The sequence below is a fragment of the Rhinatrema bivittatum genome, chromosome 1, assembly GCF_901001135.1.
Source record: "Rhinatrema bivittatum chromosome 1, aRhiBiv1.1, whole genome shotgun sequence".
Taxonomy (NCBI): Eukaryota; Metazoa; Chordata; class Amphibia; order Gymnophiona; family Rhinatrematidae; genus Rhinatrema; species Rhinatrema bivittatum.
The window spans coordinates 255,108,077-255,124,024 of record NC_042615.1 but is presented as its reverse complement, the minus strand read 5'-3'; the positions used below and the strand labels follow the sequence as shown (position 1 = coordinate 255,124,024).

The window sequence follows — 15,948 nt, the reverse complement described above, 5'->3', positions numbered from 1 at the left end:
ACCCTGTACCACGCATCCGCATGGTGTCCCTCTCCAGCCTCTCTCTTTCCGCAGAGCTGTAAGCACCGCGGTGTGAGTGAGGTCATTTTGGAGGAGGGGTTTTTTTTTTTTTTTTTTTTGGGCCTTTTGGAAAATTTCTCTCTTTTTTTTTCTTGAATTTCTTGCTTTCTTTGCATTATCAAATGCCAGATCCCTCTAGGTGCTTCTCCGTAGTATTCCTAGTCGGGGTTTTCAACGCTTCTAATAAGTTTCTTTTTGCAGTCGATTTCCCCCGCAGCAGCGGTGCTTCAGTGCCCGCCAGCCATCGCCACCAACTGCCATCCATTTTGATTTTGTGGCCCCTCTTATTTCGTCCCATCATGGCCATGCCCTGTTTTCGGCGATGCCTCAAGTGCCCAAGGACCATGTCCATTACAGACTCCATGACATATGTGTCCTCTGCCTGGGGGCATCGCATGACATCAGGGTTTTGTTTATGCGCACAAATAACCCTGAAAGGCCATCGTCTCGGCTTGATAAGATGGAGCAGCTCTTCAGGCCGAAGAAGATCGAGGCATCTGTGGCATTGGCATCTGTGGACCTCGTAGCTGCACTGATGGATACCTCGTCATTGACATCGGTGGGACCATCGGTACTGTCGGCGGATGGGGTGCCGGAGTTTGACCACCATCGGTCTCTTCCAGACCAAGGACATCTGGTTTTTCGTCGGCCTCTACACTGGAGAAGGACTGGGCTGAGCATAGAGGGAAGCTGAAGAAGCATTTGATACCAGTACCTGTTGATGCATGGGGATGCACTGGCTTATGCTGTAATGCCCCCAAAGCGATCCCACAGTGAGGAGCACCAGTTCTGCATCTGTGCTGGAGGTCCATGTCTGTCTCCATCAGTCCTGATGTCAGTCACTGATCTGCCTCATGGGTACGAAGAGTATCTGGCCACCCCTCCTTACTCTCAGTCTATATTGATATTGGCAACGTTTAAGGGAACTAGAGCGTCGAGTCCAATAATGGTGAAGCGGGTGCCTGTTGCACCAACGGCCCTGGAGCTGGTACTGTCCATCCTGGAACTGCTGCTGGAGAAGATTAATGCGCTCATTGGTGCATTACTGATCCAGCTGGTATTAGTTCCTGGGACAGCATCTGTGCCTGGCAGGGCACAGATGTCTCCCCCTACCAATACAGTGGTTGTTGCCAGTTTCTCTGAGGAGGAAGCTCCATCTAGGCCAGCAGAGGCACTAAGGCCTGTAGCTCCCTGACCAGCTTTTCCAGTGCCTGCACCTCTGGATGAAGGCTGAGCACCTAGGACCCTGTGGCTTACAGTGAGGATGAGGGTCCCTATGACCCTTGGGGGGATGAAACCTTGGAGTCCTCCTTCGAGGGCTCTGAGTTTCTCCCCTCAGACTCGTCTCCTCCAGAAAAACGAAGGAAGTCTCTGCCTGAGGACTTAACTTCGCAGGGTTTGTGAGTGTGATGGTAGAAGCCATCCCGTTTCAGTTATTGACGGAGGAAAATGCCTAGAACAAAATGCTTCAGATCCTCCAGTTAGTGGAGCCTCCTAAGGAGATTGTGGTGGTCCCGGTACACGAGACCCTTAAGGAACAGCTGCTGAGGATATGGGAGCACCCCCTCACGGTGTCTTCCACACGCATGCGTTCTCTCTCTCTGACTCCCACATGTGCGCGCTTTTTCTCTCTCTCTCACACAGATGTGCATGCTCTCTCTCACAGATGCTCTCGCGCGCGCCACGCAAGAGGGGCTGGGAGCATGTTTCCCCTATCTGGTCAAGATCACCTCTCAGGCAGGGGCCATCAGGCCCATGTGCTTGACCATCTGTGTGTTGGAGTTGCTAGTGTTTGTCATCAAGTACCTGAAGTCCCATCTCAGCCCATCATCTCAATTGGACTTCATAGGAGCCTTGCTAGACACAGCTCAGACCAAGGTCTTCCTGCCTTGTCAAAGGGCCATCACTTTGACGACCATCACACAGAGATTCAGCAGGTGTCATCCTGGCACATGTTAAATCCGTTGGGCCATTTGGTTGCAACCGTCCATGTCATTCCCTTGGCATGATTACACATTCGCAGAGCCCAGTGGACACTGAGATTGCAGTGGTGATAAGCCACGCAGAACCTCCAGGACTGCATCTGAGTCTTCCCATTTCTCCAGGATTCGTCTTGGTGGCGGGTACTTTCAAATTTGGAACAGGGGATCTCTTTTCGGAGTCCTCCTAACAAAGTTTTCCTAATCATAAATGCGTCCAACCTGGGCTGGGGAGCTCATGTAGATGGGTTCAGCTCCCAGGGTTTCTGGTCTGATCAGGAAAGCTGTTAAATCAACTTCCTGGAGCTTTGTGGCGATCCGATACATGCTATGGGCTTTCAGAGATCGGTTGTCCAACAAAGTTGTCCTGATCCACACAGACAACCAGGTGGTATATATATATACCACCTATATACCAGCTATGTGGTATATCAACAAGCAGGGAGGTACGGGATCATACCTCCTGTATCAGGAAGCGTTCCATATCTCGTCATAGGCCCTGTCCCACGGGATGGTGCTCAGGGACATGTATTTGGCTGGGTTGGAGAACGTGGTAGTGGACAGACTGAGTCGTGCCTTCAAACCCCATGAGTGGTGGTGCCTGGACCAGGAGTTGGCGAATCGGATATTCCACTTCTAGGGGAGCCTGGACATAGATTTGTTCTCGGCCCCTTACAGCAGGAAGGTGCCTCTGTTCTGCTCCCTGTACAGGTCAGATAGCAAACTTCTGCAACCACTCAATCTCTGAGGATGTCTTGGGTCCTGGTGGCTTTTAGAAAGGCTTCCACTAGAAAGTCATATGGACTGAAGAGGTTTTCTGTGTGGTGAGAGCAGAAGGCCCTAGATCTGTTCTCCTGCCCCCCACAAAAACTGGTTGATTATCTTCTACACCAAACAGAAGCTGGCTTAAAAACCAGCTCCGTTAGAGTTCATCTCCGTGCAATTGGTGCATACCACCATGGTGTAGATGGTACAGTCATCTCTCTACATGTGGGGGTCTGCTTCTATTGAAGCCTCCCAGTGTGTCTTGGGACCTCAATGTGGTGTTAGCTCAGCTGATGACAGCTCTTTTTGAGCTCCTGCACACCTATGACCTGAAGTACCTGACCTGGGAGGTCATATTTCTGGTGGCAGTCGGGGTCAGCGAACTTCCAGGCCTTAGTGACTTATGATAAAACTTAGTGTAACTTTACCTTATCAGCTTGACCAGTTGTTGCCAAAATATATTGTCATTACAAATGGGAATGGACTCCTTATGTGTGAAGAAATGAGGAGGATAATGCAGTGTGTCCAGCAGAAAGTAGAAAATAGGCAGCTTTTAAACAGGGGAAACAAAGTAAAATAGACTCATGATGGGCAAACGCAAAGTAACCATGGTTTGTTTTATTTACCTCATCTTGCTTCTGCAGTCACCAAGTTACCTGCATGTGTTCCTTTTGGAAGCCAGTTTATCTTTCTAGGAGAACAGCTTGGCTTTTGAAGAGGAACCTACAAGCTCTTATCAGAACTAGTGAAATACTATAGAGTATATGTTGTTTTTTAATTCTTTAATCATGTTTTCCAGAGATGGTGGAAAGAGATGAGGCAACGGAGGTACAGACATCTGGGAAAATTGGAGCAAAGAAACAGAAGAAACTAGAGGAGAAACAGGCAAGAAAAGCCCAGAGAGAGGCAAGTATTTCATTTCAGAGATTTAAGTACATAACCATATATGTGTTAGACATCTTCTGTTTTCATGATTGGATAGGTAATACAGCTGGGTACTCACTAAATTTGAGCCAGTGTTTTTAGTGACCCAGCCGTATTACCGGGGTTTCTGGCAAGTTCTCGGCTGTCTTTGGGGCATGAGTCTGAACTGAGTAGAGTGGAGAAGCTCCGCTGCAGGGAGAGTAGAAGAGCAGCAGCCACTGATAAAGCTGGAGTTTCCGGCCCGTCAGTGTGGCTGTAATGTTCAGTCTTGCAAGTATGTCACAAGAACACATCTTAGCATTCACATATGGTAAAACAGTTCTTAACTACCTGAGTACAGATTTGGAATCTCAGTTGTTCCCAAGGGGATCCCAGTGGGAAGACTTGCTGCTCTCCTTGTAGGATAATGCAATCCACAAAGGTGCTTTACCTGTGTTCATGTATTTCTTGTTTAGGTACAAATACGTTTCCATTTACCTGAATATAAACTGAAGGTGGGCAGGGATGGTAAATTTGAGTCTTTTGATATAAGGGGATCATATGGGTACATCTTATTATTTGTCTGTTACCTTTGGCATGGAAAATTAATAGCAGATCCAATGTATTGGCTATAGTAAATATGATTAATCAGAAAGGTTTTAAGGAGCTTTGTAAGATACTTGTTTTCCATGGGGAAACTGTGCAAATGTCTGAGCGATGAGGGAAGACACTGAATATTTCTGATGTACTAGAGTTTGACTTTAACAATCAGCAATGTCATTAAACAAACAGTTTGCAATTGCAATACATGGAAATAACAATGAAACATTTGAAATATATTATTCAGACACATAGATGACAAGAGTTCTGGAATTAAGCCACGCAAACTGATGATCTGTGCCTTTTCTTCTTTTATTTGCCCAGGATGTAGATGACCTGTATTTTCTTCTGTTTCTACAAGTTTTATTTTTTTAATTTAAAACAACAAATGGTTTGACCCCCACCTCCTCCCCCCCCCCCCCACTTTATGAATTTCAGAAGAAGTGATTAATAAGACTGCCAGTTCTTAACTGTAGCCCCTTTGCTAGCCCTAATCACTTCTGGGGTGGGGGTTTTTTTTTTTGGGGGGGGGGGTGTTTGTTTATTTAAACTTTATAAATATTATAGATACAGTACCAGAATATAAATGGGGCTTTTTTATAATGGGCAAGCTAGAAGCCTACAGATCTCTTAATAAAGAGGGTTTCCTGTATACTTTTCATTATATTGTATACATTTTGCTTTGGGATCCATGCAAGCTATTTGTAATAAAATCACGTGTGTCTATAAAGTATATCATACTGGAATTTATGGGTACCATTTTAAAATGAATTCTTCACAAGTAGAACATCCCATTCTTCTGTACGGTATTCTCAACTCCTACCTTTCTGCCTCCTTTATTGGGAGAGTTCTTTTTATCCCATATAGTTTATCCCATATAGTTTATGTATGTATGTATATGTATATATATATATAATTTCCAAATTTCTGTCCAGCTACTGTAGTTGTGGGGAGACGAACTGAGGTGACAGCTGCAGAAAGCTGATGTGTTTTTTTCTCTTTCACAGGCTGAAGAAGCCGAGCGCGAAGAACGCAAGAAGCTTGATTTGAAGAGGGCCGAGGAAAGGCACAGAGAAGAAGAGCGGTTGCGCCTTGAAGAGGAAAGGCAGGTAGGCCTCTGGTAGGCTGGGTGCGTAGGTAGATTGGACAGCTTTCAGTCGCATGTCGTCCTCGTTGCTGGAGGTCTGTCCTGTGGGCCGAAGGGGCAGAACATGGAGGCCTTCAGCTTTTTCAGCAGGCAACTTCCCACTAAACTCCCAGAGGCTGTATTCAGGGAACAGAATTGCCCCCTCTCTCTCTTGAGCACAGCAGCTAGATACTCCTTTCAGCTGGTCCTACATGGTGAGAAATCTCAACAAGGAATCTAATTTGTTACTCATAGGACTTCTTAACAGTGCCAGTTTAGATTCAGAAGAGACTCTTGTGGCTTTGCATATTTAGTTCCTGGCTTCTACCATGGTTAAATGATGGAAAGATAGTTAGTAAAGGTGAAAGAACCAACAATTAGTCATCCATTTAAAAAAGAAAGAGAGGGGTAGAGGGGTGTCAAAGCTTTTGTCATTAGATGCGTGGGCTGTGACATAACTCCTCACTCACTGGCAGGTTTTGTTTGGTGATCCTCTTTTTTCTAGACCTTTGATGAGGGTCGGAAATAGTTGACATGATTTCAAATGAAAAATTTGACTTTTTTTTTTTTAAAGAAGTATAGCTGCACAAGAATAACATTATTAAGAAGAATCTTAGAATCCTAAAAAATAATCTTTCACTTTAGTGATGCCTTTGATTTTGTAAAGCTTTTGCTAATTTGTTTGTATTTGTTGCCAGTTTGAAATGGTGGTACCTTGGAGGGGGGCATACTGCAGGAACTAGTTTTGAATCTTAACTATTTAAAAAAAAAAAAAAAAAAAAAAAAAAAGGTTCTCTGTAAATCATTAGCTGGTTGGCGTGTACACTGTGCTCTGAATCTTCTGTTCTTAGGCTTCTACCCTGCCCTTTTCCCTACCCTAGGGAGCAAAAAGCAGCTACACATCTACTTCGTGGGGAGACCAAGACACTGTTAATACTCTCCTTCACATAGCCTCCCCGTCTCGGAGGAAGGCGAAGCAAACCTTTAAACTTATTATTTAGATGTTTTCCCATGGCTCCTTGTGGGTTGAATGGGATGGGAGACCATGTCTCCTGATTCCAAATATATATAAACTTTTGGCAGTTAAATAATGGGGACAAAGGACAGATATTTCTGCCACCCTGGTGCTAAAAAGTGTGATCATCTTCATCATCATGGTTTATGCATGACACACTTTTTCAGCCAGAGAGTTCAAAGCTTATTGCAGACAGAGCCATTTTGTATGGTACAAAGGCTAGTATAGTGGAGGGATTGCAATACAACAATAATAATGTTTCCAGCAAAAGGTAAGGGGGAGCAGGTGCACAGAATCTTTGTCTTTCCACAACTTCAAAATTGCACATCTTTTGCCCAAGGAATTAATTTCATGTGACTTGTGGAAGGGAAAAGTTCCAAAAGGAAACGAAACAGTGCTAGTAAACATTTGTTCAGAAGCCTCAGTGGTACTTTTGCCCAATTCTTAAATTGAGCACTTCTGAGTAAAATCCAAGTGGTGGGTTTTTTGGTTTTTGTTTTGTTTTGGTTTTTTTTTTGTTTTTTTTTCCCCAAAGATTTTGCTTGTACAAATATTTTCTCTTAATTTCTTTAATTTCCCCGAAGTTGCAGGAAACTTAAATGCTCTGGCACAAGATGCTCTATTTAAAAAAAAAAAAAAATTGTGCAAGCAAACTGATGTGCAGACTTCTAGCAACATTTTTTTTTATGCAGAACTGTTAAGAGTTTTAGGATAGTTAAGTAAGATGGGCCAGTCCTGTTTCTATGTACGTATCTCGGCTGCTGCAGCAGTGAAGGAAATGGAAGTGAAAAAGTTTGCACGTGTGTAAATTTCTGAATATGTTCTGGGGAAAAAAAGGGACTCATGACTTTTATTCCTCTGCCTCAATCTCCCATTATACTTTCATTTCACTGTGTGCTACAGAAGGAGATAACACACATTCGAGGTGTAGCATTTTTCTGTCTTGCTAAGCAGGTTCCTGGTGAGCCGCAGCTTGACTCTCTCTGGTTTCACTTTGAATCTGGTGTAGGCATACGTCAGTCATCTGTTATGTCAATCTTGATTCTGTCCCTTCATAAATGTAATTAGCACAGTTGCCACTTCAACTGCTTCATGGTAATTTTGCACAGTACCCTGCAGGAGACAGCTTATGTTACCAAATCTGGATTCTGCACTGTAAGCTAATTGATGAGGGGGCAAACTGCTGGAGCTGGCTGTCTGCCTGGGCAACGAGGAGCATGAGCCTCCTGATGGCCATCTTAAGGAGAGCAGGAGGTAAGTTGCAGGGAAATCGTTACCTTGCTGCTTATTACAGGAGATCATGCTGTGATGATCAGTGCAGCAAGTCTGTGGCTGAGAGAGGAAGTATGTTTGCAGGCTGCTTATGGTAAAGACCCTCCCAACTTGAGAAGATGGATTGGACGGTTGCCTTGGGACTGTGGAAGACTGATTTCTAATGAGTGCTCAAACCTAATTTGTATTTATTTAGCTCGTGCCTGTTCATTGGTAACGCAAGGCGAGTCACATTCAGGTTCTGTAGATGCACCATGGAACTCGCAGTAGGAGTTTCCTTAGAAAGGATGTGTCTAAATGCAGTTCTGAATTTGTGAGCGTGGGCACCCAAGTTGTTAGAGGTTGTGGAAAACTGCTGGTGCTCCTTTAATAACTTCCAAGGATTAACCATGCTGTCTGTCAGGATTCCTTTGACTTGGTTTAGAACTGCCAGCTAATCCCACTCAGACTTTTACCAAGTCACAAACTGTGTTGTGTTTCTAAATTACAACCTTCCTCATCTACTTTTCTGACCTTTAAAACTCATTTTAAAGAAAAGGGTTTCATACTATTATTGTTTGAAATATGTTTAGATTTTATCTCTATTTATAATTTAAAATGCATGGCTACAAAAACCTACTCCTGGGGGAAATACATAATATACCTCAGTCTTTGAGTAATTATTAATACAAAAAGTTATTACTCAAAGATGTAGGCTAGGCATAGATATTCCCTACATCTTTAAGAAATCCAGTCACTGAATATTCGATTATGTTCAGCAGCCGCCCTTTAGCTGAATAAATATTTATCCGGTTAAGTAGATAGTTGGATATCTTGGAGGTGGGCAGCAGGTGGATTGTGGGGCACCTTATCTGGTTATCATAAACAGATAAGTGCCTATATTCAGCCTTATCTGGTTAAGTTAACCAAATGAGTTAGACCAGTTCAATAGCAAGTCTAAAGTTATCTGGATATAACTTATTCGGTTATATTCAGTAGCATAGCCATGCTATTGAAGATCCATTCTAAGTTATCTGCACAGTTAATATCCAGATAACTTAGACAACCGGATATCTTTGAATATTGGGCCCATAGAGTTTTAAATATTTTGAGCAGAATTACCCTAGAAGTACACTGTAAGAGTGGCCCTTCCACCTCGCTCCCTACTCACCTGGTCAGACCTCTTTCACTCTGCCCCCTCAGGCCCCAAATCCTCTGCTCTTCACTGTCTTTCCCCCTTCCTTTCCAGACAACTCCTTCCAGTCTGTTTCCCTCCCAAAGCCCTCCACTCCCACAGTTTGACCCCCTGCCTCGTACAGGCACCCTCTGTCCCTCACACACACATGCTCCCTCTTTATCTCATATACACACACGCTCCTTCTCTGTCTCGCTCACACAGGCATGCTTTCTCTCTCTCATACACACAGGCACACTCTCTCATATATACCCACACTTGCGCTCCCCCCCCCCCTCTCTCTTGACACAGTCACGCGCACACAAGCTTTCTTGCCTCTCACTTGGGCCTTCTCTGCCGCGAGGCCTGCTGATCTTTGCTGTGAGGCTTTCTCTCAAATTCTTTGTGAAAACTATAAATTCTGCACAGGAGGAACATTCTGTGCAAATTCTAGAGAGTAAAGAACTAAAGATCCTTAAATATCAATGAGGTGACCAGGCATTTTGTGAATTAATCCGGGCAGAATTTGAAGTATGATTTTGTGTTTCAGAGCTTCTAGGATCTGTGGATTTTTTTTTTTTTTTTTTTCTTAAGGAATTTCTTTTCCACCCACACATACTGCAGCTTTACCCTGTTTTACTGACCTGGATGACAGTGTTGTCTCAACAGCTAAGAAATAAGAGGTTTTTTAAATAAATAAAAATATAGAGACAAATACATAAATATGCTTGTAGAGCACGTACAACATGGTATGCATGCCTAAAAAAATAGGCCAGATTCTGTAAGGCTTTTCTCCCATTTTGTCTATGGGGAAAAACCAATACTGAATCAGGTCCAATGCAACTGTTGGGGCATACCAGATGGTCTGGTTGAGAGCCACATGAGATATACATCAGCCTAAGATGACACCACAACCCCTGTTCAAGCCTGGGCCTAATTTTTGTTTGAGACTTGACTCTCAGGCTTTGACCCCTCCGGTAGGGAGAAGGATTCGCCTGTTCCTTGAAGAGTGGTGGAAAATTATCAAGCACTGTTGCTCTTTATCGATGTTTAGCCTTCAGTCTGGGTCTGTTTCACTCGCCCCAGCTCCATCTCATGGTGGAGTCACCTCTCAGTCAGCAGACATTAGAAACTATCCCTCCCAAAGACCATGGCAAGAGGTTCTATTCCTGCTATTTCCTTATTCCCAAAAAGTTGGGAATTGAGACCTAGCCTGGATTTATGAAGAGTGAACAAGTACCTGTTACGCGAATATTTCAAAATAAATATCCTCCATGCCATCCTATCCTTCATCCAAGCAAGAGACCGGATGTGTTCCCTGGATCTGAAAGATGAAATACTGACCTACCCATCCGTCTGTCTCATTGGAAATATCTCTGATTCATGGTGGATTCTTCTCACTACCTGTGCAAGGTTCTCCCTTTCGGGTTATTGGCAGCCCCAAGTGTTTTCACAAAGTGCCTAGCAGTAGCAACAGCTCACCTTTTGTCATCAGGGGATTTGTGCTTTCCTTACCTGGATGACTGGCTGATGGTGGGTCCTTCTCAAGCAGAGATGTTGGATTCCCTGCAAAAGATGATCCAGCTTCTTCAGTCACTAGGTTTCATAGTTACGTTTGCCAAGTCAAATCTTGCCTTATCTGGAGAATCATGTTCGGTGGGGTATGGGTAGATTTTTATCCTAAGAGAGAGCCTTCCTTCTGTCAAATTGGACTTTTTGTCTTTGTGGCACTGGTTCAGAATTTGCTGCAGCAGGATCAGTTACTGACCTGAGTAATCCTTTTTGTTCATGGACACATGGTGTATGTGGTACCTATGGCACACCTTTAAAATGAGTTCTCCAATGGGCCACCACTTGGTGGGATCAGCCCTTGTTGGATCCTGTACCGATAACCACAGGAATAAAATCATCCCTCCATTAGTGACTAGATCCAGGGTGCTCCTCTTCAAGTTCTGCCTCATCAGGTAATGCTGGTGACAAATATGTCCACTGGGGGGTGGGGTGAGATCACGGGATTTGGTTGGCAGTGGAATGCTTTTCCACATTGACCCCTTGGAACTGCAAGCCATTTGACATGTGTTAAGAATTTTCTCATATCCACCTCCTTCAGGGAAAGAGAATTCTGATCCAAACCAGCAACCACATGGCAATGTTATACTTAAACAAACAAGCGGTCATGGTGTCCTCGACTCTCTGCCAGGAATCGATGAAAATTTGGGAATGAGCTTACTGTCACAGAGGTTTTCTCCAAGCAGCTTACTTTCCCGGGATTCCAATATGCTGGCAGATCACCTCAGCAGGGTTTTGTGACCCCATGAGTGGTCCCTGGATCAGAGTGTTGGCAGAGTGTTCTCTGGGATCGCCCATTAATCGACTTTTTCATGTCAGAAAAACAGAAAAATAAATGAATTTGCTCCATTCTTCAAGTTCAGATCCTCTTTATTATTATTATTTTTATTTATTTATTTATTTATTTATTTATTTATTTGAGGCTTTTATATACCGACTTTCTTGATACAAATCAAATCAACTCGGTTTACAAGGAACTAAGCAAAAAAATATAATTAACCAATCAACAAGAGGTACGGAGCATACAGTTACATTATAACAAGGGAGCCTTAACTTGGAATAAGAAATAAAGAAGGGGTGAACGGAAAGTAAATAAATAAAATAAAAACTATATACAGAAGAGGGGCAAGGAGCCAACCTCTTTAATAGATTTGATTTATATTACACCTTTCAGGCACTTCAAAGCGAATTACATTCTGGTATTTTTCTGCTCAAGTGAGATGCAGATCTGCTGTATGCCTTTCCACCATAAGGATGGTATAGAACATACTCGTAGATCAGGCACATCTTATTCTCATGGCTCTAACTTGGCCCAGGCGAAAGTGCATCTCTTACCTTGTCAGATTATTGGTCCACCCTCCAATCCCCCTGGAATCTAGTTTGGCTCTTCTAACTCAAGAGGTTGTCTGGCATCCAAGCCTTCCCTCCTCAGCTTGATCTCATGACTGTCAAATGCTCTATAGTCTCTTCATTATCATTTCCTAAGGAGGTTAAGGACATTGTGATTTCAGCCAGGAAGCCATCTATCAGAAGAGTGTACAATTTTAAATGGAACTGCTTTTCATTTGGTATCAGGTTGGCTCACTGGACCCGTTCACCTATGTTCTAAAAGATTTGATTCTGTACTTTTTCTCCCTTTCTTCTTTGGGACTCAATATGTCATCTGTTGAATATCTGTGCCATTGCCATTCACCACCCTCAAGTGGATGGAAAGCTGTTCCTCATCCATCTTCTGGTACTGAAGTCCATGAACGGTTTGTGGCACTGGTTGTGATGCCATGGGATCTCAATGTTATCTTGGCACAACTGATGAAGCCTCTCTATGAGCAGTTGGAGTCTGCTTTCTTAAAGCTTCATACCAGAAAAGTGGTATTCCTAGTCACCATCACTTTGGTTTGAAGAGTCAAGGAGTTTCAAGCATTGGTTCATTACTCTGCACAACAGGGTGGTGCTCCGCACTCACCCTGAGTGTCTGCCAAAAGTGGTGTATGCTTCTTACTTGAATCAAATCATTGTTTTGGCCATGTTCTTTCTAAGACCTTGAGTACACAAAGGCAAGAAGGCCTTCCATTCACTGGTCTATAAGAGGGCTTTGACCTATTATCTGAAAAGAATTCAATAACAACATCAGGTGTCTCAACTTTTCATTTCCTATGATCCTAACAGACTGGGAGTAGCTGTAGCCAAATGCATGCTGTCAAACTGGCTAGCAGACTTTATCACACATTGCTATGCAATGGCTGGCCTCCAGATCACACACTGTTAAGGCTTGTCAAGTAAGAGTCATGGCTACATCAGTGACTCATCTAAGAGCTGCGTCCATTGAAAACATCTGCAAGGCTGCAACTTGGTTGTTGATTCACACTTCCATAACCTATTACTGTCTGGAGAATCTCCTAAATGACAATAACCTTGGACAAGCAGTTTTGCGCATCTTGTTAATCCTGTTGTCCACATTTTATGGGAGGGGGAGGAGGAAATGTTGGCTGGGGTCTAGGTTGCTTATTCAGGAAGTGATCTGCCACACTACCCTCTATTTGGGACTCCCTGTGTGTCATGCCTTATTCAGCTCTGCTTGTCGACAAAGGAATCAAGCTTGCTTAACATAAACGGGGTTCTCTACAGACAGCAAGATGAATTAACCATACTTAATACACACCCTCCTTCTTGGAGAGTCGACTACCTAGCTAAAGCTAAGCTCTACAATGAACTGAGACACTCATGAGGCAGCCCCTATGGAAACTCCCACACACGCTCGGCAGTAAAACTTTAGGGGTGAATTTTAAGTGTTGCTCATGTTCAAAGGCTCTTATATGCGAGTAAATGGGCCGTGTGTGATCAGACATATTTTAAACATCACAATGTAAAAGAGTAAAAGAAAAAGGGGTGGCGTTAGGATGTGTCGGAGGCATGACAGCGGCGTTCCAAGGTGGGCCCAAACATTGCGCGCACAAATCCGTATTTTACTTCCACCGGCCCCAGCGAGCAGCAGCTTGTTAGCCGTGTACATTTACTGCTGTTCCTGATGAAGAGTAAGTCTGCAGAAATCTCTTTTGAGGCTTAAGATGACAGGGCGCGAGGTCTGGGTTGCCTGGGGGCAGTGCAGGCTGAAGAACCAGAGGGGTCCGGATGATTTCCAGATGGATTGGGCAAACTGGTATACTAATTGTTAAAACTAGGAATGTCCGTCACGTGAGTGTGTGTTAAAATCTGCTTACCTGCACGCGTTAATGCTGACAAAGTCCTAAGGAAGATACATGAAGTACATTAGTTTGAGTAACTGCTTAAAATAAGGAGCGCACACATATGCAATGGGCATATTTTCAATTATACATGTGCACGAGTGCGCATAGTTTAAAATTCCAGCATATGTCCACTTGCGTACCCATATGCGCCATAAATAGGCACCTGCATGCTTGTTTTAAAGTTACTGTCCCTCTGAGCTAAAGAGATGCATCTGTTCAGTGCCTGCAGATGACGACATGCATGTCGCTTGGCTAATTCATCCTACTGTCTATGGAGAACCCAATATATGTGAAGGAAACTAACAACCGATGCCTTGGAAAGTAAAATTTTATTTTAAATAATCCAGGTTACAAGTAGTAATGCCCAACTCTGGCAGAGTTTTGCCTTTCAGCTGCGTCAGGGGCTATAAAAATAATTTAATATTTAATAAATGTTAAAAAATATATAAAAAATTACAAATAACCTCTGTTTATGTAATTCATTTTATTAGTACTTTATAAATATCAATTCGTATAAAAAGCTTTTAGGAAAATATATACATACAAATATGTGGTATTTTTGTGTGTATATATTTTCCTAAAAGCTCTTTATACAATAAATAAAAATTGATATTTATAAAGTACTAATAAAATGAATTACGTAAACAGAGGTTATTTGTAATTTTTTATATATTTTTTAACATTTATTATATTAAATTATTTTTATAGCCCCTGAAGCAGCTGAAAGGCAAAACTCTGCCAGAGTTGGGATTATTACTTGTAACGTGGATTATTTAAAATAAAATTTTATTTTCCAAGGCATCTGTCCTGTTTTTTGTTTCCTTCACATCTGTGGCTACGCGTGACCGATTTCTGATTTTGTTTCTTTGAACCCAATATATGGTAAGCAAACTTGCTATTCATTCTCTGTCCTCAAGGTTTCAAACAGCTTGGATTTTCAGGATATCTCTAATATATATCCAGGAGATAGTTTTGCATGCATACTGCATCCATTCTGTGCAACTGCACAGCACAGAATTTCCTTCTAGTGCAGAATGTAGGTTTGGTGCAAGTTATGGCCACATGGCTCCCAAAGCAAACTGCACTTACTAGGAAGGAAGGAGCTGATGGAGCAGTGTACACAGCCCTGGAAGAAGAGACTGTTGTATCCATTGGGCAGTGTGATCCCTGAAGAAGGCAATGTAGGGGCAACCTGAAAGATGAGGCTGATGCACCAGTCAGTCTGCGTGGCCCCGAAACTTTTGGCAGCGTTCCGGGCTGCATGGTAGGGAAAGATGAATGAATGATTGAGTGCGTGGGGTGGAATCTGAAAAGATGGGGAAAAAGAGACAGAGAGAGAGCAAGCATGTGGTGGGGTAAAGCCTGGAGGATAGATCTGGTGGATCAATCTGGAGAAGAGAGAACATAAATTGCCATGCTGGGTCAGACCAAGGGTCCATCAAGCCCAGCATCCTGTTTCCAACAGTGACCAATCCAGGCCCTAAGAACCTGGTAATTACCCAAACACTAAGAAGATCCCATGCTACTGATGCAGTGGCTATTCCCTAAGTAAACTTAGGGGATGGATGGGGATAAGTATACTTATCCCCATCCAAAACTCCCTCAACGAAACCCTGCACTTCTGGGAGACATGCCTCACATCTATCAACGCACTCCTTTCCAACCTACACCTTGCACTCAATACTTCAAAAACTGAAATCCTAATTATTACTAATCAACCCAGCTTATCCATTCACCAACTGCAACAGAACACTTCACAAAATCTCACACCTCCGTCCACTGTCAGAGATCTAGGAGTTCTCTTAGATACACAACTTAGCTTCAAATCCCACATCAAATCACTCCTAAAAGGGGGCTTCTATAAACTCCAAACCCTCAAAAAACTTAAGCCTCTCCTCCACGCACATGACTTCCGTACCGTTATGCAAACCACTATACTATCAAAACTTGACTATTGCAACTCACTGCTAATAGGCCTTCCAGCTTCCACAATCAAACCCCTCCAAATCTTACAAAATGCCATGGCTCGCATCCTTACAAACTCAAGAAAGACTGATCATATTACTCCCATATTACAAAACCTCCACTGGCTACCAATCACCTATCGCTCTCAATACAAAACACTTACTATCATACATAACACGCTATATAAAAATAACTCCCCCTGGATCGAAGATATGCCACACTTCCACCAGGCCAACCGTCCTACCAGAAACTCCCTTGCGGGCACCCTCCACACCCCTTCACTCAAAATTGCTCAC

The 15,948-nt window shown here is 43.2% G+C and overlaps 1 protein-coding gene across 1 annotated transcript in view; it reads left to right on the top strand.

The window, feature by feature from the left end:
* The window catches only part of DDRGK1 (DDRGK domain containing 1), a 130,571-nt gene that overhangs the window by 42,201 nt on the left and 72,422 nt on the right, over positions 1-15,948 (top strand). The window contains exons 3-4 of the mRNA XM_029593859.1: positions 3,604-3,710; positions 5,315-5,416. Coding sequence (XP_029449719.1) covers positions 3,604-3,710; positions 5,315-5,416 — 209 coding nt within the window. The remainder of the gene's footprint in view (positions 1-3,603; positions 3,711-5,314; positions 5,417-15,948) is intronic.